This window comes from Terrapene carolina, unplaced genomic scaffold (genome assembly GCF_002925995.2).
Source record: "Terrapene carolina triunguis isolate 2854851 unplaced genomic scaffold, T_m_triunguis-2.0 Scaffold68, whole genome shotgun sequence".
In the NCBI taxonomy this organism is placed as follows: Eukaryota; Metazoa; Chordata; order Testudines; family Emydidae; genus Terrapene; species Terrapene triunguis.
In genome coordinates, this window is record NW_020664419.1 from 37478565 (window position 1) to 37499926 (window position 21362).

The following is a 21362-nucleotide window of genomic DNA, read 5'->3' on the forward strand; positions in this document are numbered from 1 at the left end:
TTAAATACTATTTAAATCACTTTTCAATTTAGAGATGGACCACACAAAAAATCTGAATAACATTTTTGTTGACTTTTCCTTTATGCTAAATACTTAGAGGATGTTTTTAAGTGCAGCAAGATTAAATAATATTTTTATTATTGTAGCACCACTTAGGATCCTAAAGTGCTTCACAAAATACACAGTAAGGGGGGGGGGAACCCTCAACCACAGACAACTCCACGAATAGTAAAGAAAACAGCAAATAGTATTGGGAAAGTATATAGCTTTTAAAATAAATGTTCTCCTGTTTTAAATACAACATCTGTGCACTTTAAACAGCTAATGCATACCAGAGATGTCCGCTTTTCAAGATTAGGATAAAAGATTTATAAATATATGGTACTTTAATTGATTAATGAGGAACCAAGAAAGAATACTATACAGACCTCCATTATGACTTTGTCTTCTCTTGCTCACAACTTCCTGAATTTTTTCCCCTTTTAACCAACATCTCTCATACTTGGGCATAAGCTAAAGATGGACTTTTTTTTTGAAATTTGAGCAAAATTTGTTCACCCATGGTTGGATTATGTGAAAGCACAAAAATATATAATTTTTTCTCTTGTAAAGAGATTTAAATATTTTGGATGCATACATCATTTTAAAATGGCTGAACTTTACAAGTGGAAGCATTACATGAAGTTAGTCCTCACTGAGGACTCATCTCTCCGGTAAATGTTTGTATGTAAAGAGAGAGAGAGAACTCCCGTAAAAGTAATTCTTCTTTAAATTAAAGTGTATTTAATATTTGAGACTAGGTGGTGGGCATATAGAATGGAGTCAGAAGCTGCAATGGCAATATTTGTTGTGGACAATGGAAGGAGAGTTCTGAGTAACGTAGCCAATCAAAGCAGAAAAATTTGCAAAATCAGTATTTATTTTAAAGAAAGTTTATTGAGGCTGCAGGCAGCACAACTGGATTCTGGGAGTTGTATTTCACTGGATTATACTCCATTCTGAAAAGAACTGATGACCAAAAGTATGCCAATGAAGTATTCATTTGAAGCTGATGGGGAATTGAAACCTCTAACATTGTGTCTACATTTGTCTTTTTTGAGATAACTCCCACTATGTCATTGGTGTATCTCCACCAGTAGTAGCAATGATGGGAGCACTAGTGTAGACGGGGCACAGGCATGTTTACCACTGTATCATTGATGCCACTGATTGATGCCATTGATACATTGGTGGTAATGCAGCAGCAGGTGATTTCCCATAAAAAGTTTAGTGTAGACAAGGTATAAAAGGGTAATGTAGTACCCCAGAGAAGAAGGAAAGAAGACTGTCACCCAACCTCTCATTAACATTTTTTCTGTAACTTCTTACAAGATATTCAAGGCCACTGCCCGAGGCTTCATCTATAAAGAGAATAAGCTATTATATAAAAAGACATTTATTATTATAGTTAGCAAATGTGACACGAGAAATTCTCAAAATCATGGAACGAGTAATTGGATTTATGCGTAAGAAGAAAATTTGCTTTAGGAAGAAAGTTCGTCCTAAGTTTGAAAGTTAAATATTTAACTACTTTTCATTTTAAAACATTTAATACACTAGCACTATATTTATCCCTGGAAACTATGTTTAAAATATTCTAGCATGCAAAGTATTTAAAACATTGTGGAATTTAGAGTTGTTCATTCCTTTATTTATACTCATTACAGAAGTTTGAACTAAGATTTTCTTTCCCACAGATTTTGTCTTTTTGTCGTTGACAAATTACTTGCTATTTTGATGGGGCAGAAATTAACATAGCTGGTTTTCTTTACCAAGAGTTTCTATTTACATTGCGCCTTTTGATGCCAAAACAGAAGCATAATTGATAATATTCCCACAGCTATGAAAATAATGTTAGCTTACAGGAAAGTAAGCTGAGAACAGTGGCTATTTATTCTCTCTCTAGTTTCTTAACAGTGCTGAAGTGGTTTAAGGCACACACACACACACACACACCATTAGACATTTAGATCCCAATTTATAACTACTCTTTCACTAAACCTGAATCTGTGTACATAAATAGTGTACTTGGGTATGTAATAACCCAACCTGCATGAACAAAAATCCATTTTCATGCCCAAATAGGGGTTTTTGCAAGGCAAGTAGGTGACCCCCAAAATGTTGCTTGTGCACTAGTGGAGACTCTCTGACACAACAGGTTGATTAATTATTATTTCTTGTCTTCAACATGCAAAACGCTATATAAGTGCTAAATATTACTATCATTATTTCATTTTAGTTTTACTGCTCCAATTCAGCAAAGCATTTAACAGTTAGGTTGCTGGTGTGTTGAGGCCACTGCTGACCAACACTGTCTGTTATTTCTTGGCTTATACTTAGATTGTAAACTTTTTAGGGCAGGAACTGTCTTTTTGTTCTATATTTGTATAGCTCCTTGTCCATGACTGGGGCTCCTAGATGCTACTATAATACAATAAATAATAATAATAATAAATAAATAACCAACTTCATGTAAATCATTTGTATGTAAGAATGGATTTAAGCACATACTTAAGTGCCTTGCTGAATCAGGGCCTATATAAGGTCAAACTTGCAGCATAACCTATTTGCTAATGTCCTGTGAATGTAACTTTTACATTTTACTTTCTTAGCTTTTTTTTTAGCTCATGGGCTAAACTCATCATAGTATAACCTAATGGAGGTTGCTATGGTGGAAATTTGGCCAGATGGCTAGGTTGCAATCACACAAAGTAGCCACAACTTTAGTATCAAAGCAGGAGCATAAGTATCCAGCCACCTCATCATAAGTGTATATCACAAGCCAGGAAAGGGACCTGACATGGGCAGTCAGAGGATCTACTGATTCATTGGTTTTACAGACTCCCTACAATTAACTTCCTGGAGTCCTGGAAGAAGATAAAGATACTGTCCACCCTTCCAGGCGGCAAACCCTTGCATGACAGCAGCTGTAACACTTGCCTACCTTTTGCAAGGGTGACTCTTCAGCAGAGGACAAGAAGCTTTGCACCAGTTTTGCTGAATTTAGCCCCATCATTCCTAACCCTGGTACATACTCCCAAACAAAAATTACATTCAAATGGATTTAAGGTTGAAAGTGCATATTTGCTTTCTTTTAAATTTAACCTTAACTCTTGAGATTTTCTTGGTATATAAAGCAGTTTTTTCCAGGGGAGATAATTACAATGTCTCTGTCATTTATTTTACCCCAATTTACTGATATGTACTTTCAATTTTAGCTCCATCTTAACATATTTGTGGCTGGGAATTTCCTTAGGTTTTTTTAATTATTAAGTCTCATACATGAACATGAAACAAGAAACACAGAGAATATGCCATTTGATTTTTCTGATTATTTGAAGAAATGAAATATCAATCTTAAATCATTGTTTTCAAGTAGAGTGAGGCCACAGGTTGCGCACAGTTAAGGCTACCTCCTTTAAAAATAGACACAGCCTGCTATTGTTTCCAATTTGATTGAAAGAGAGATGTGCTCAGGAAAAATAATCACCTCAAACTCTCAGGAGGCAAAGAACACCACTGTGAGGAGCAGGTGAATCGCCACCCTGCACTTAAGCAGGGAGGAGTTTGGCTGGCTGGGAGAAGAAGGCAATGCTTTCTGGCTTGGGGGAGGAGGGGAGATGTAAAGCTGCTGAAAGAGCAATCAGCATGGTGGATGACTCACCACCTAGGAATGAGGGGTTTAAAAAGGTTAGCTGGGCCTGGTCCCTTCTCTCTTCACTCAGAACAGGCTGGGCAGCACCCACTCTCCCTCCCTAATTAGGTCACAAATATGCCAGGTGTTTAGCTATGTCTGCTGTGGGCATTACACTAGCCGCCCCACTAAGGAGAGCTGGGAAGGAATTTTTCCCTTACCACCATATTGGCCAGGTGCAGTGGTGGGGGGGGGGGGGTTTCACCTTCCTCGCAGCAGGTTCAGGTAGGCTCTGTTCATGCAGGGCATGACGGGCAGTAGGCCATATGTCGCAACTCTTTATTTAAGTGTATAGCGGATGTTCAGTGCAGGTACTCCATAAATTAAGGCACAAAAGAACAAAAAGATAGCTTGGAAAACGAATTAATGAGAGATGCTTGGTAATTGAGCAAGCCGGGGGCAGTTGGAGTCTCCTATGATTGGTATAGGCGGGAGCCAACCCCACCATCATTATAATCCACCTTAACCCCTCTTATGAGCGGGGGTGGCCGGTAAGGCCCCGGCAAGGGAATTGATCTAATGTCTCCTGTCATTCCTATCTTTAGGAACAATTCTTTTAATATAGCTAATATGCACAAGATTTCAGTTGAGTGTAAACTATGTGAGAAGTTTGAAGTCTATGTTCCATTTTTAAGGTAATATGAGACAAAAAAGGTCCAAAACAGGTAGCTCAATTTCTTAAAGGTCACATTTTTAATTAATTTTGTCCCTAACATATTTAATGGGTTTACTTATAAATTCTTAAAAAAATAATTCTATATTGTAAAGGAAAGTGTTGTAATTTTGGGAAGGATAGCCTGTATTTTTCATATATAACAAAGATGTTGAATCCCCTTTTTTAAATGCAAAACTCATCCTTAATTATGGAACAGCGACCAGCATCTCCATAATGTGGAGATGGGTTGCCTTTCATGATTTTGCAGCAACAGTCATGAATTCCTAATATGTCATCCTGACAGCATAACCTGGCAAATCTTGACCTAAGATTGCCTACTTCAATTGCTGTGGCAGTTAGATATGAAGGGAATTTTTAGATACATTTTACTGCAGCATTGATACCGTTAGAGGATGCTGACGCCTAGGAAATTGGGGGGAAGCAATCTTCTTTGTGATTGGCTGATCACTGAAAGCCTAACTATCTCTTCCTATTGGAATACAGAACTTAGATGCCCAGTGACATCAGCAAATTGTATTGGTTGCTTCCATTCAAGGGACAAAGACTGAAGATTCAAAGCAAAGTTGATATATCGTTGTTCTTGATCAGCAAGAACCAACAGCTGTTGTTATAACATCCATATTCTTTTATGTGCTGGATCCAAAGATGGTATTAATCAATCACACTATTTTGAGTTATCACCAGTGTATTATATTTTTGACAGGGAAGTAAACCTTGTTGATTAGAATATTTACCTTTTACTAATTGCTTTTATCTGTAACGATTTCCTACAGAAATGAAAAGGATGCTGATATTTCAATGAGAGTTCACGTAGTAAAGATTAAATTGCTAATTTCACAAAGATTTACCATGCTAAAATGTTAAACAAATCACATGAATAATACAGAGCAGTGAAACAAAGCAATCTCAGTGTCTCATCCTGACAACCCCAGAAGACCTGAAAATGCAAAGTATACTCAGAAGTATTTATATAGTCCCTCAGGTCTACGTAGAGAGATCACAGGAAACAGCTAAAGACACAATCACCAGCCTCATAACTAAGCCCTGTATTTAACTGGATTTCTTTGGGATTTCAATGCATTCTTTTAATATACTGGTTTTAATAACGTTAGTGCTGAAAACATGGGCCTGTTGTTTGTTTCTGAGATCAGTCCCTCCAGCAATGGGTCTTTTCAGAATAATATTGACTAACATTTTGCAGAAAGAATCCTTCTGAATAAGATGAGTATTGTAAGAGTATTGCAGTGTGCAAGCAATGGTTACTCACTGGCATGTAATAGCAAGGCAGAGAACTGGCATCCCATCTAAGGCCAGGACCCTGATTATACCCAGAGCAGAGAAAAATACAACTTCCATCCCCTCCAGTAGCCCAATGCATTTGTAATCCAACTACAGCTCTTGGATCCTACAGTGATGATAAATCATTTATAAATGTGAATGAATAGATTAGGTGACGAGTGTAGTTCTGCACTTACTCTTGCTCTTTGAACTGTTGGGAGCAGGTTTTATTGTAAGGTGATGCTCTCCGTTTCTCATAGGGAGAAGGGAAGGTGACACTGTTGTGACACCGTGATACTGCCCATTAACAGCATGCCAGATGGAATTTTGTCCTGTCCTCACACTCATAAAGAGCTACTCCTTGGTTCTGAGAATGAGTATTTAGGCAGCAGACAGTTACTTTTTACAACATTCTTTACATATGTCATGAGGCAATTAACATATGACCAGTGAGCATGCACGTATGCAATAATTAACCAGTAATGGAGCTACATTGTGTGAGTGTTTTTTTTCTCAGCAATTGTTACATGTTCTTTTTTTCTTGTACATGATGTCATAAATGACGTGATCAACTAAACCTAATACATGAAGGTGAAGGGTTTGTTTAGTTTGGTTTAAGTTAATTTTTTCATAACCTATGTAAACATTATGCCTGCAATTTGCATGTTTGGCAAAGGTGGCTTTATGCTATGACTGTGCCATGGCACTCATAGAATCACAGGTGCCAGATCCACCAGGTTTATGGTCTCTTTCCAATTGCAGAGTGGAGCAAAGTGGTCATAGTAGATCCAAGATTCAGGTCTTATATTTTGGGATTCTTAGCTGGTTCTTCAGTAGCAGTTCGGTAACAAACACTGTTCTTAGAGCAGTGCAGACGTAATCAGTGGTGCTAATACACAAACCAGTGAAATCAGCTTTGGTTAATTTCATCTCCCTTTTAAACATTAGAAAAATATTGAATGTCAGGACATTTAAACGTAACCGTTGCACTTGATCCTTAATTCCTACCACCATGCCATTTTAAAAACAATTTCCAACAGCAGCATGAATGAAGTTCCCATGGCTGCCCATAACTTCCTACTTCTTTTTGTGCCACATTCTGAAATGTGATCTTAAAAAATAATAAAAGTGTTTGTATTTCTGTATAAATGTATAGTGGGACACGCATTTTTTGTTTTGTTGGTTGGTTGGTTTGCCCCTATTTCTGAGTTGTTTTAAGCAATTGGAAGCAGTGACTTCCATCAGTTTTGTTTATAGATGAAACTGAGAAACTAAGTACTTCCTATGACTTCAGCTCATTGAGAGATGGAGAAAATGATCAGATTTTCAGGCTACAGTGTTCTGTTACAGAGTGCAAACAGGAGAAAGTATTCACTTTCCCATCTTTAATAATTAACATGACACTGTATGTATATAAATATTTATACTGTGTCTTTGTGTAGTTTGTTTCAGTGTTAGAAGGTGTACTGTCTAAACTATCAAGGTATGATGAAGGCACATTCTTCTCATCAATACTTTCATTCACTGTAAGTATATGAACTATTAACCAACTATTAATTTTAAAACTACATATAATCCTAATAATTACCACTTACAGTATTTGTTTCTTATTTTTAAATTTTTTAAAGGTGAAAGCAGCTGCAAAATATGTTGATGTTCCTGTAAGTATGACTTTTTTTTAAATTTCACTTGTTTCTAGTATTAGGCACAATCCACAAATAAATGTAGTTTTTCTTAGTTTACATTTTTCATTGTTGTCATTATGATCTCTCATAGAGGTTCACTATAGCTTTACACAGAGTAGTTAAAACAGTCATCACAACCCTTAGAGGGCATCTCATTTCCCTCTCGCAACAGCTAACTCTCAAAGCAAAGCTTAGAAAGGTTATTCTCAATGCACTTTTTCAGTTGTGGGAAGACTGAGAATTGTAACCTAGGAACTCGATCATAGGGGACATTTCATCATTTGGATATATTGTTTGTACGTGTATGATCAGTTACATTTAAACAATTGGATACTGTATGTACAAGCATCATCCTTAGATATCACTGTTGATAAATTCCTTACTTGTAAACAAAAGCCTGATCCTACAGCCTTTATTCAGATGAGTAACCCTTACTTATGCCTGCAGCTCTATTGGGGCTACATGCAACATACATGAGTAAGGGTTACGTATGTGAGTAAGGGATGTTGGTTAAGCTCTGTTTAATGTAGAAACAAAAGTCAACTGCTCTATTTATTGTCCATTAAATATATTTTAAATATTTTTTCGAAACAAGCATAAAAGTTATCTGAGAAACAATAGTAAACTAATTTAAATGACCCTCCATTCTCTTTTACAAGGCTCTATGTTACTTATAACTTATATCCCTCTGATAGAATTCTTAGACAATCTTGGCTTCCAAACATAGTAATAAGTGTGATTAGCCTAATATTAATAATACCTCTTTTAAAATGTTATGTCCTTATTGATGCTTGCAAGAAATAAGAATACAAGTTACAGAAGAACTGCAAATATATCTGAAGTTGCAGGTAGAAATCCTTTAAACAATTTTATACCCCAAAAATCTAATGCCTACAAGTCACTTTGTACAGTAATTCATAAAATTAAAAAACAAATTAACCCCTCCCCCCCAAAAAACCCCCAAAACAAAAAACAGAAAGCCTCAATAACAGGAAAATCCTTACCAAACTTGTGGAACTGTTTTAGGTTACTTCATTACCTTTGTCTTATATTTCTGCCTAACTTGCACATACTATAACAAATTATGACATTTCTCTCTTAATATTATTTCTTGGTGTTTATTTTGTTTGGCTGGTGTTTTCTTTTTCTGAATCTTAGAACTACCCCCTATGTTTTATCGAAAACATGCAATTTGTCTTCCATTCAAAATAATGACCTCAGACCAAATCCAGATTAAACACAATTTATGCTGGCAATATTTCATGCTTGGGGAATGCCTAAATAAGATCTTTGGAAAGGTACTTCAGAAGCTAGGCAAATGCCTGTGGAAGATGTCTTTAAAAAATTAGAAATTCATAGACTTCTGTTAGATCAAATGAAAAGAGCTCCTATTTATTTAGACCAGATATGGAAAAGAGATTTCAAAAGCTCTCAGCATTGGCCTAACTCTGCTCTCATTGAAGTCAATAGTAAAACTCTCATTGACTTCAATTTGAGTAGAGTGGGGCCAAGACTGAGCACTTTTGAATCCCGCTCTTCATGTTCAGAATGTCATTGGTTAAAAAAGTGGCGTGAGGCTTACAAGGCAGACAGAAATGCTGCTTTAAGGTTGATGTAGTTTCAAATATATAATAAATTGAATTCTGTTTGGGGTCCAAATTCTTCCCCCATCCTCCACAGTCACAGAGAAACCAAGATGCAGCTGAACCAGTGTGGTTCCAGTAGGCCAGGATTTGCACCCTAAGGTGACTCTATACTGCTAGGTGTGGGGGATGAGCTGACGGAAGAGCCACAAGTGAGTCCATTGGATTCCCCCCTCCCTGGGTCAGATTGACCCGCTATCATCCTACATGAAGCAGGAGCAGCACGGACTACTGCAGCCTCTAAGTGAATCTACATGGCAGAACATAAATCTCTCCGTTATAGTGCTACATCTTTTATAGATGCCACAGGAACTACCTCTGATCAAATGTCCTGCAGCGGGGGTGATATGTAAAGCTCAGAATGGCCATTTAGTCGCCTCAGCGTCTGTGCGAGCCCTGCAGCTGACAGAAAGTGAAATCTTTGAAAAGGAACAATACGTGTGAAAGGAGGACGTTTTAAAGACTACTGGGTAGTTTGCCAGCAGGGAGTTTTTCGCGCCAGGAAAGCCAGTGAGGAGGCTGTTGTAATCCCCAGGAGTCTTGAAGGATTAATGAGGGGAAGCATTTATAGAGGGGCCTTCCCCTCACCAATTAGCGAGCTTTGGTTCTATACCACCTCTCTCTGGTCCTCACAGGGTAAGAGCTGTGTGGCCTGAGCGTACAGTGATCTTTCAATGCTATGCTTGGGGGCTATTGCAGACAACTGTAAATTTGAGCAGCCCTGAGGCTTCTCTAACTTACACCAATGGCCAAATCAGTATCCAGAAGTGCAGGGACTGGGGGAGCACAAATGTAGCACAAAAACACATTTGTCACCTTTCACCCTTAGGGCCAGTGCTGATCACAGCAGAGCTAGACCTCTCTCTTGAATGATTCACCACTTTCAGAAGATGACCAGATGCTGCTTGACAACCTCAAGTACCTGCCTTTCAGGCCTGCGGTTGTGTGACCTCATTTTGGGGAGTCGATGTATCAATCTGTGCTTTCATTTTTAAAAAATCTAGTACGTTAGGTTGCAAGGATTTCTCTGAAAATGTGACTGATCATTAGAGCCCCAAATCAGGAAAGTATCCCTGTTGAGGATAATGCTTAAACATGTGCTTCACTTTGATCATATACTTAAGTCCAACTGAAGTCATTAGTGCTGTTCTGAATAGGGGCCTAAGGTTGAGTGTCTCAGGATAAGAATTCAAATGTTGTGAACTATGCACATCCCCCAGAACAATAAACTAGGCTATGCCTCTTCTGCAGCATGAGGCTGGTGTGACCTGAGGATTCCCCTCCACCTTTATCATTTCATACACATACATTTATATTATCGGTGGTGTTTGGGTTGTTTAGCCCATTTAGTTGACCCTCTCCCCAAATACTAAGACTGGCCCTGTAACTAGTGATGTACCTGGGAAGCTGCTGCCGCCGATATATCAGGATGGAGGCAGACCTGTTGGTCTGCAGTTAAAGCTATCCAGAACAGCAGAACAGAAAAAGCCAGAGAGAAGCATGAGCAAAAAAACCAGGCCATGGTAAAAACATGTGGTCAGATCTGCCCAACATGCGGACGCATCTGCGGATCCCTCATTGGTGTATGTTCATACAAGAAGACTCACTGAAACAAACTGACACTCATACGTCAGCTACGACGGGATACTCCAAGAAAACAGCACAACACGCCACACACAGTGATGGGATCACAGCAGATAGAGGTTGGGTACATTTGGGAATGGGGGTCCCAAAATTTGTTGAATAGGCCTACCCTACATACCAACTCTGGCCTACTAGAGTTGACTGGAACTGGGTATGTTTGGGTTATGAATTTAAAGGTACATACTTATAATTATCTACTGTTTAGCATCTTAAATTGGTAGAGAGGATTAACAAAGCTGGTAATAAGACTCCAGTAATGATAAATCAGTGCAACATTTTACTTTCCCAGCTTGTGCTCCATTATATAGTCAGACACTGAGTTTTCTGAACGTCCAGGTTTTCTTTCAATGTACATAATAGAATAACATTCCAATCAAACTGAACCCTTAGCAATAGGTGCTGTTTTGCAGTCTTTTTCTGCACTGCTTCACATTGTCTTAAGAAATTAGACACAGTGTTCTTACTTTTGCTTTGGTATTTAAACTAAGTGAAAGTCGTTTATAATCTATTGTGTGGGTCACAAGTTGGCCCCTTTCAGGTATTTACTAAATTTGCAGAGTTGTCTTTAACAGCTGAGTTGCAGTTGTAAAGAAAGAGCTGAGAAATCCAGAGATGCAGTGATAGGCTAGAAGCCTTTCTTCCAGATGTTCCTTTACTTATTCCTTGTCTTTAGCATTTCTGCTATTTTCTGTGGTCCAGTCTCCAACCTTCAGTTCTTTCCTATGTGACACATTGAGGTCCAAATACTAAACTGTATATATTTAGTTGCCTTTGAAATTTGTGTAAGCAGCTAATCAAGCACTCTTTGAGGTAAGTATATTATTATGATGCTTATATGGTTTTTGTTTGTTTTATTGTACCTCTTGCATATGTGGATTGTAGCTGCTTTGGGATGCTAAAATACCTGACTCCCTGTTTGTGATATAGTTGTCGGCCTTTGACATTAAGGCAGCATTAAGAATTGTTAGCAAAATAATTCTGCATTCTCTCCTGTGCATCACTGATGTGCTGAGGTCTTAACTTCTAGCTTTGAGTTGTATATCTTCAGCAATCTCCTGAGTGCCAATCTGTTCTTCCAGTCATTCAGCTTTTCAAGGATAAAATATAACCCAACCAAAGCCTTTTCATCCATACCTGCCATGAACCATCTCCTTTTCCACTCCTGCTTAAATCAACAACTACAAAAATTATTCTCTCCATTTTAGAAAGCCTTTTTCGAAGGAGGGGGGAGGGAGCATCTTGTCACAGGGAATTTGCATTTGGAAGCATTGAACATTTGTAGTATGTGGCTTTTACAAAGAAACACTTATGGGTCATGGGCATGGCATCAGTGCACTAGCTAAAGCAACAGCAAAAAGATGTGCTGAAAGCCCTGGACTGAGAATAGTAGCAGCATTGATAGCAGTTTATTACTTTTATTAATAATTATTAAAAAGAATTAGCATACATTATTTGTATTTGCTTCTGGTAGCACCCAGAACATGCTACACTCTTTTTCTGACATAAAAGAAGGTGCAGTGCTTGTTCTGAAGAACTTGCCATCTAAAAAGACAAAGAAAGAGTAGGGGAAAATCATTTCCTTAAAAACAATCACATAGGGGCGCAGCACTATCTTGCAGACTAATTAAGTGCACAGATAATATAGTTTGAAGTGTGAGAGTGAAGCAGGGGGGAATGAAGACCTTGTAGGGGGTTCCAAGGGTATCTACCACAATAATTTTTTTAATTGCTGCCATTTGGTGCCATCTGATCATTTCCAAAGCCAAACAATTATGAGTAAGGCTGCCAGTCTGTCACGGAAGTCATGGATTCCATGACTTTCCATGACCTCTGTGACTTCTGCAGCGGCTGGTGCTGGCTCAGGGGCTGCCCGAGCTAGGCAGCCCCTGGGCCAGCAGCAGCAATTTGGGTGTGTGGGAGGGGGATAGGGGCAGGTGGTTTGGAGGTGCCAGGGGGTGGGGCTCCCACTGGCATGGCCCTGCAGCTCCTACGCAGTGGAGGGGCCGGGAGGGGCTCTGGACTGCCTCACCCCTGCAGCTCCCATTGGCAGATGGCGCTTGTGCTCCTCTGCTCCCCCGCCCAAATTTTAGTCACAGGTATTTTTAGTAAATGTCATGGACAGGTCATGGGCCGTGAATTTTTGTTTACTGCCCGTGACCTGTCCATGACTTTTACTAAAAATACCCGTGACTAAAACGTAGCCTTAATGATGAGCACCGGGGATAAGTCACTTCTGGCAGTGATATTTAACTGTATCCAGAGAGGAGCGATTTCCTTCAAAGTCAGGGAAATCACACCAACCTTCTCTTCAGTGTAGTGGTGGAATGTTAACATGGGGCTCCCATATTCTTCCCCAGAGCCCCCTTCCCACTCATGGCTGCTTTGCAGCTAAGTGCTTCAGTTGAAAATGCCTTCCTTCAATCAAAAAAGTACTCAAATATCAATTACAATAAAATCAGGAGAATTTTGTTCTTGGACAGGTATAGTATGAAGTCCATTTTAAGCTCCTGAGGAATGAACACTTTCATGATACCAATCCTTATAAAACTAATTTTTTTCTCAGTAACACCAGAAACATGGGTGTTTAATATGCTCTGCTAAGTAACAGTCTCTTTTGAACGATGAAGTGAGAATAAACATAACTTAAGTATTTACAAATATGTGTGGTTTCTACTGAGATTGTGACAAGCTGTTCCATTGTAGAAGCAGAACACAAAAACCAAGCTATATCTCCCCAACCATAGGGAAACATTAGGAGGAGTAGCACTTGTTGCAGACCTTTCATCTGTAAACACTTGAACTCTCCGAAATTAAGACAATATGGCATTACTTTTGATTTGTTGCTGCAGGCGAGCTTTTCTAGGGAAAAAGTCATGTGCTTTCAAATTATGTCAATTATAATGTAGCTTCTGGATCCTCTTTGAAACTGGAATAGTGTATTTATAAATTTGTCTCCTTGTTAAACAGGCACCATGACAATGTTTTTTTGGAGTATTGTTAACCTCTAGTGAAAGGTTAAGCAGCTTCTTCTGTATCTAAATCTGTTGCTCTGAAAAATGACTGTGGAGTTGAATCCACCTACCAGTGAATGGTAAAAGAAACGACCTGCACCTGTGGGATTAGGTGTAGCAGCAGGAAGTAAGAGCACTTGCAGCATATAATTAACAAGGAATTTTTTTTATCGTTTTTTTTTTTTTAAACAGCATGTTCATCTTGCCAGGTTAACTAGTGATTAACCCTAGAAAGAATCTGTTGAAGCCTACACCCTTGTTTAAACTCAATCACTTGCCAATGTATTCGATTACTTGTGTAACCAAGGACAGAGTAACCCTATTAAAAATATTTCATTTCCTTGTATTTCATTTGATGTCTTTGTCTTTCTAGTTTTTCTATTAATCTCTTTGTGACTTTCTCTTTCAATCTCTGATAATTCAAAACATCCTGCCTACTGTTCTGAATTAAATAAGCAATAGTACAGTAGCTTTTGTCTTTCCTAAAATATGGTTATTCCTTTTCTGTAAGATTTCAGACAATTAAAAAACTTTATGCTTATTCAGTTAAGTTTACCAGGCTAACTTCTGCTCTCAACTGCATGTGAGTAGCTCCCTTCCATTGACTTCAGTAGGAGTTCCATACAAGGAGAATTTGATATTTCAGGGATAAAAGTGCTCACAGTTTTATAATCTATTTGATATTCATAACAGTCTGCTGAAATGTCCATTGCTATATAGCATGTTATAGTTACTTTAAATACTTAGTATCCGTTTGTCATTTAAGGTATATCTGATTGCTAATGAGACTTAATCTTTCTCTCACATTTTCAAATTTGATATTCATCTTGTTTTCTTAAATGTAAAAATCCAAAATAAGAGAATGATGATATATTTTGATATAAATGGCTCAAATGAAAGAAGTCATCCCTATGAAAAAAAAAAACACTTTTCTATTTATGTTAAAAACACAGTTTAGAGTGACATATCCTGTTTTGTCATTTGTTTACAATATATATTTTTCTTTCACATATTTGAAGAAGGCCAAATAAATGCAATATACCCAATGTGGGGAGACAGTGAAGTATATATTTTATTACTGATTTAGTCAAATTTGTTTAAAGTGTCTATCCCAAATGACATACAATAAAGGGACAGCTTATAATGGCTTCAATGAGTTCATGAATCAGTGCGCCATAGCTTTTAAAACAGAGAGACCTACCATAAAGAAACATTGAACCAATTATAATCTTCCTTATCCAGGCACATTTATACTACAAGTAGAAACTGTTTAAAAGGAAAATTACATTTTTTCAGCAATTTATCAGAAATAATTGCCCTGCACGCACATTAAAAAAGGATAAAGTGTTTTTAAGAACTGTAATTGTAATTGGTAAATGTCACCAGCTGTTGCAGTTACTCTTACTTGTGTATATTCTTTTAATGATTAGAGTCTCATGCCACAAGCTACATGAAAATATATTCACTAGGTGTGAAATTCCCATATGTCACAGCTTCAAGAATAGGTAAACATCTCAAAGAAAAAGAAAAAGTTGATGCTAATGGGAAATGTTATTTTTTCTAGTTTTGACTGTTTTCAGGACAAACATTTCTTTACTTATCTTAGTGAAAGCAAAATTTACATGTATCAGAGAAATGTTAGAGGTTAACATTTCAATGGGAGACTTGTGTGTATTTTGAAAAATTATCCCCAAGAACAATAATGAGTCCCTAATTTGTTAGATTTTTTTTCAGTTTACAGATTTCAAAATATTTTCCCGTTGTCACTCCAAATCAGAACCATTTTTATTTCTGTCTCATGCATGTCAGGACTCAGCAAGTTCCTAAGGTTTGATCTATGGAATGCTGAAATATTTTTCTAACAATCTCAAATAGGTATACTGAATGAAAGTATATAGTTTTGTATTATAGGTTATGAATATCCTTCACGTAGTGATTTAGTTTCTAAACTGATGAGACAAGTGATTGGAACAAATGTCTAAGAATAGGGTCTTTTGTGCAAACTGCAAAAATAGAATTGTGCTTCCCAAATGCCCTTCATTTTGGCCACGATCCTGCAAGGTGCTGTGTCCTCAACTCTCATTGAAATCTGGTCATGCTGAAGTCACTCACAACTAGAGCTGGTAAGAAAATGGAATTTCCATCCCACGGGAAAGTTTGACATTTTGAAATTTCTTTTCATCCTGAATCAGGGCAAAAAGCTGAAATTTTGAAATTTAACATGGGATGGAAATTCTGAAATATTGATTTTTGAAACATCAAAATGATCTTATGGAAATGTTCATTTTAATAATGTTGAAATATGAGCACCAGGGCAGGCAGCCGCACTGCCCGGCTGGAGCCAGCCACACCACCGCGCAGCACAGAGCACTGGGTCAGGCCGCGGTTCTGCAACTGCTCTGCTGCCCAGAGCATTGCGCTGGCGGCGCAGTGAGCTGAGGCTGCAGGGGCGGGGGTACAGCAGGGGAGGGGCTGGGGGCTAGCCTCTTGGGCCAAGAGCTCAGGGGCCGGGCAGGAGGGTCCCGCGGGCCGGATGTGGAATGCGGGCCATAGTTTTCCCACCTCTGGTCTATGTGATAAATTCTACAGCTATATTTTCTCATTCATATTATGATATATTGCAAAATGAAGTCCTAGACCCTGTTATTTATGCAAAAATAGTAAATTCTATATATGTTAGTGAATCCCTTATTCTGGGTTGTCTTCCCAGATTTGTTCCTTGGTAGATTCAGTGAAAGGAGTTATTCTAACAAAGAATGTCTGATTTTGTTAATGGTCTTGAGGGGTTGGATAATTGGACTTGTGAGTGGTGAATATTCTCAAAGTGTTGCATCCTGTTATTGTGGTAGATGTTGCTGGGATCACAGCTGCAGTTTCTGAAAGTGCAGCAGGTTCTGTGTGCTAGCGCTAGTCTACACTACTGTGCTACATTGGCGCAACTGCACCACTCTAGCGCATCTGGTGAAGACGCGCTATTCCGACGGGAGAGCGCTCTCCTGTTGGCATAATTATTCCACCACAGCGAGAGGCGGAAGAAGCTATGTTAGCGGGGGAGCTTTTTCCTCTGACATAACACAGCGTAGACACTGCTGTAAGTCGATGTAACTTACGTCGCTCGGGGGGTTGGCTTTTTCACACCCCTCACTGACTTGACATACATTGACTTAAGCAGTAGTGTAGACAAGCCCTGGGAGTCCTACTGCCGTTGTGCACAAACACAATTATACCCCTCTTCTACTAAAGTACACGATAATAAGGACTCGTAAAAACATAATTCCATACAATGATAGCGTCATAAAATAGCCATGTTTTCAAAAGCTTCTGTAAAGGTATTTTTGAATATATAAATGGGTTTACATGTAATTCTCTAAAATATGCTAAATATCTGACTTTAAAAATATATTAAAGACAGATTCTGATGTATGCTGTGGTCATTGTGCTGCTCTGGCAATAAAAGCCCCTGGGAAGCTGTTACAAACCGGTATACGTTAAAGCTGCTATTCGGCTGCTTTAACGTATTCCAGGAAATGAAAAGGTGGCATACAGCCACCTTCCTTCCCCACCACTGAAGCTGTACACTGAGCAAAGCTCAGCCAGACCTAAGGATTGGAGCGTGAGTGCTTTAGAAACATTTTTTTGTGTTAAGACGTACTATCAGATAAATACATTGCGTAACATTCAGTACCATCATCTGATCTATATCAATGGTTTTCAAACCCTTTTTCTGGGGACCCAGTTGAAGAAAATGTTGATGCCCGTGACACAGTGGAGCTGGGGATGATGGGTTTGAGGTGTGTGAGGGGGCGCTGGGCTGGGGTAGGAGGTTGGGGTGCACGAGGGGGTCAGTGCTCTGGGCTGGGGGTGCAGGCTTTGGGGTAGGGCCAGGAATGAGGGGTTTGGGGTGCAGGAAGGAGTTCCAGGTTTGGGGGGCTCAGGGCTGGGGCAGGGGATTGGGGCACGGACTTACTTCTGGCAGCTCCCGGTCAGTGGCACAGAGGGGGTGCAGAGGCAGGCTTCCCACCTGTCCTGACACCGTGGACCACGCTGCACCCCGGAAGCAGCCAGCAGCGGGTCCCGCTCCTAGGCAGAGGCTCGCAAGCAGCTTTGCGCGACTCTCACCCACAGGCACAGCCCCCACCAGCTCCCATTGCCTGGTTTCCGGCCAATGGGAGTGTGGAGGTGGTGCTTGGGGTGGGGGCAGCGCCTAGAAGCCGGACCCGCTGCTGGCCGCTTCTGGGGCCCAGCGCGGAGTCAGAAAAGGTGGGTACTAGCACGTTAAAAGTCCCGTCTGCAGTGCTGACCAGAGCAAGGCAACCCAGTGCCTGACATGCTGCAGCCCCAGTACTGGGTCACAACCCACAGATTGAAAAACACTGATCTATATCACCATAACAGTTGTCCTTCAGTTGCATACTATAAACATCATAAAATATTATTTTTGGACAAATTATACTTCTAGGCTGAAACTAACCCAAGAGTGGTGCATTTTCAGAAGGCTATCCATACTCCTTCACCCCTTTTATAGCTTGCCTTCAAGGAAGCTCCTATCAGGTTTCAATAGGCCAATATGGACACCGGGTTGTCTTGGGAGGGTCTAATGGAAACACATTTATGGATACAACACTTTAGCAGCCACCATTCCAGCCAGAGTGGAATAGACATGGAAAGACAGCCTAGCCTACACTCATCCTGCCTTCGGGATATGGTATGCGAATTCAGTCTCTTCAGCCCCCACACAAAGCCTGAAGAATTTGGGCTTGATGCAGGGAGGGGAATATTTCACTCTTAGCAAACATTTCAAAGAGCAGTGACTATCCTCTCTGTTTTCCCATACATGGTTACAAAGCTCCATCCATAGTCATCCTCTTTGCTCATTATGCCAGTGCAAAGGCATGGGGAAGATGGGGTTAGATTTTAATATCACACTCGTTTTATATGCTATTGTAACTCAACTGACTTCAATGGAGATACTACGAATTTATATCAGTTGTGAGATCAGAATCAGGCCAAGGTTTGTAGATATTTAGAAACAAACCTGAGCCTTTGACAGTTTGGATCCCCAAAGTTCATACTGCTTTCAGTTGCACCTTGGAACCAGAACAAGTCTGAAGGAGTGAAAAGGGGAGCTAAAGCCACCTTCGTACTCCTTAATCTCTATGAATTGTCATATACTCTTTAGGAGCAAACTAATTTCTGGACCAGTATCGAGGAAGTGGTGTATGGGGGCTTCAGTAACATGAGATTCTGTGTTTTTTTTCTGATTTATAATTTGATTTATAATTTTGATTTATGTGGCCATCTTTTTGGTTTCATATCTAATATACATACATTTCTATTTTCAATTATTTACATTAGATATATAAATTGTGTATGTATTTGTATACCCTCATACAAGTTGTCATCTTTCATAAAAATATGGATATAAATTACTTTAAATATTATGGGAGTATGTTCTCCCTGCTCTGTTTGCATCCACCTTCCCTTAGTGCTGATAGATCAAGAGGAGCATATAGCCTGACATTTTTCCTTCATTGGTAACTAGTTCATAAGTATTAGTGCTTCTGTATTTCAGAACTTCCAAAGGGCATATCCAGCCAGCAATACTGAAAACACTAAGGGTGAAATCTGGGTTCCATTGAGTTCAATGGAAGTTTTGCTGTAGACATCAGTGGAACTAGGATTTCACCCTAAATGTGTATCCGTGTACATAGATGGCTAAAAATGTTCATGAAATTACAACACTAGGAATTATTAATATCGAATCCTACTTTAATATGGCATCTGATTCAAAGTTAATAGCAACTTTAATTAAAACAAAGAGTTGGTACATATTTATATCATTTTTAATAATCTCACAATCGTACCTGTGATTAAAAATAACCTCTTTCTCAGTGAGTTGCAGTTTTCTTATGGTCTCTCTCTTCCGCAGAAACCAGGAATGGATCTAGCAGACACCTACATTATGTTTGTTCGGCAAAACCAGGATATACTTCGAGAAAAGGTCAATGAGGAAATGTATATAGAAAAGTTGTTTGATGTAAGTAACTACCCTTGCAAGGCATGCTGGCATCATGGTTACATCTGAAAGGGATAAGTTGCATTTTGATTGCATTCAGCATGCAGGTCAGGATGCTTTTCCCTGTTGGCTATTTTTGTTCTGCTTTTTTATTTGGTTGTCTTCTGCTATTAAAGATAGCCTTAATTGTATGCATTTCCTGCATGAGAGCTGTCTCTGTTGGAATGAGTAAATCAAAAGTGTTCTAAGATTAATATTTTAACTAGTCTATCATTTTATCATTGTGTGATACGCAGTTTTGTTTTATTCCACCTTTTGATTTTGAAGTAAAGTGCCATGAACAGAATTGTATTGTAATGGATGTTCTTAGTGTATGAAGACACAGTTGAAAAGGTATTTTCCCTAAATAACAATTCTTATACCTTATTCTTCAGATAAAGTAAGAAAACAAATAAACTATGCGACATTCCTCCAGATCTCTAAGAGCTGTTTTTGCTGAGTAACTTTTAGAACTTAGCTTACTGTACATTTAGTCCAAAATTTTCAAATATATAGAATCCTAAAGTTAGCCTAATGCTTATTTAGGCACAGGACTCCTATTTTCAAAACTTCACCCAACATCACCTGTTGACCTCATGTTTCAAGTGCGCGTCTCATTCTCACCATCAAGACCCTGCACACCACTCTTGCCCATGTCATCACTCTAATTTTCCCACACACACTTTCTTTGCTCCTTCCCCAATCTCCCTATAACCGCTCCCTTTGCTTCTTAATGGCTTCGCCCTCCAAATCCCTCCTTACACAAGCCTCATCCACAAAGCCCTGCAGTCACATGCTGTCTGGATATCTCCACTGCTTCAGGCTTCCACCATAACTTGATGTGTGATGCGTCTGATCTGTATTGTCTGTGTCTTTGAACTAGAAGCTGTATGAGGTGATCATGTCTTATATGTGTTGAAAGTATCAAGCCCATAAAAATAGTAATAAAATCTAAATTCCTTTGTTACATATCTGAAATCTGGATCAAGAGAGCAATCACTTCTGATTATATGGGAATCTGAACAGAGGAAGTAATCCTATGTCTTTGAGACAGCTTAATACAGTCCGTTACAATACTGATTCTGAAATATGATATTCACTTTGAAACGTATTTATTTGTGTACCATCTACTCAGCATTTTACAGAGCTTTTCTGGCAGTTTCATTTAATTATGCAAGTTACTGCAAATGTTTTCATAACAGCAATTCACAGCCTCTACTATGACACTTCAGTTGTGGCAGTTGTAGAAGGTCCTGTAACATAGACTCGCAGCCATGATATGTCATGTCAGTGTTTGTTGTTTGTTAGATTGGGTGGTCAAAATGAGACTTATCTCTTGTACTTTATATTTCCAGACATTCCTAGGCAGTTTTACAATAAAAGTATCATCTGTTTTAATAAGCTAAGTGTTAATATGTGTGAAAAGAAAGATTTTATAAAAGCTTTGATGCCCTGCAGGGGTAGAAAAATTATCATCCATCCAGCTGGCGCTTTCACAAAGCACTAAAACTGTGTTAGCAACTTCTGCTTCAGTTTGGTATTGCACTGAATCTGCAAGCATATGTTTCATTTTCAAGTTTCCGTGTGTGTGTGTGTGTTTTTGGGGGGGGGGGGGGGGAGATAGGGGAGGTTTTTCT

At 39.0% G+C, this 21362-nt stretch overlaps 1 protein-coding gene across 2 annotated transcripts in view; it reads left to right on the forward strand.

Moving 5' to 3' along the window:
* Window positions 1–21362, forward strand: part of CADPS2 (calcium dependent secretion activator 2) — a 557199-nt gene that overhangs the window by 507234 nt on the left and 28603 nt on the right. For both annotated transcript variants that reach the window (XM_024219628.1, XM_024219629.1), the window contains 3 exons: window positions 7130–7213; window positions 7316–7348; window positions 19600–19707. In XM_024219628.1, coding sequence (XP_024075396.1) covers window positions 7130–7213; window positions 7316–7348; window positions 19600–19707 — 225 coding nt within the window. The remainder of the gene's footprint in view (window positions 1–7129; window positions 7214–7315; window positions 7349–19599; window positions 19708–21362) is intronic.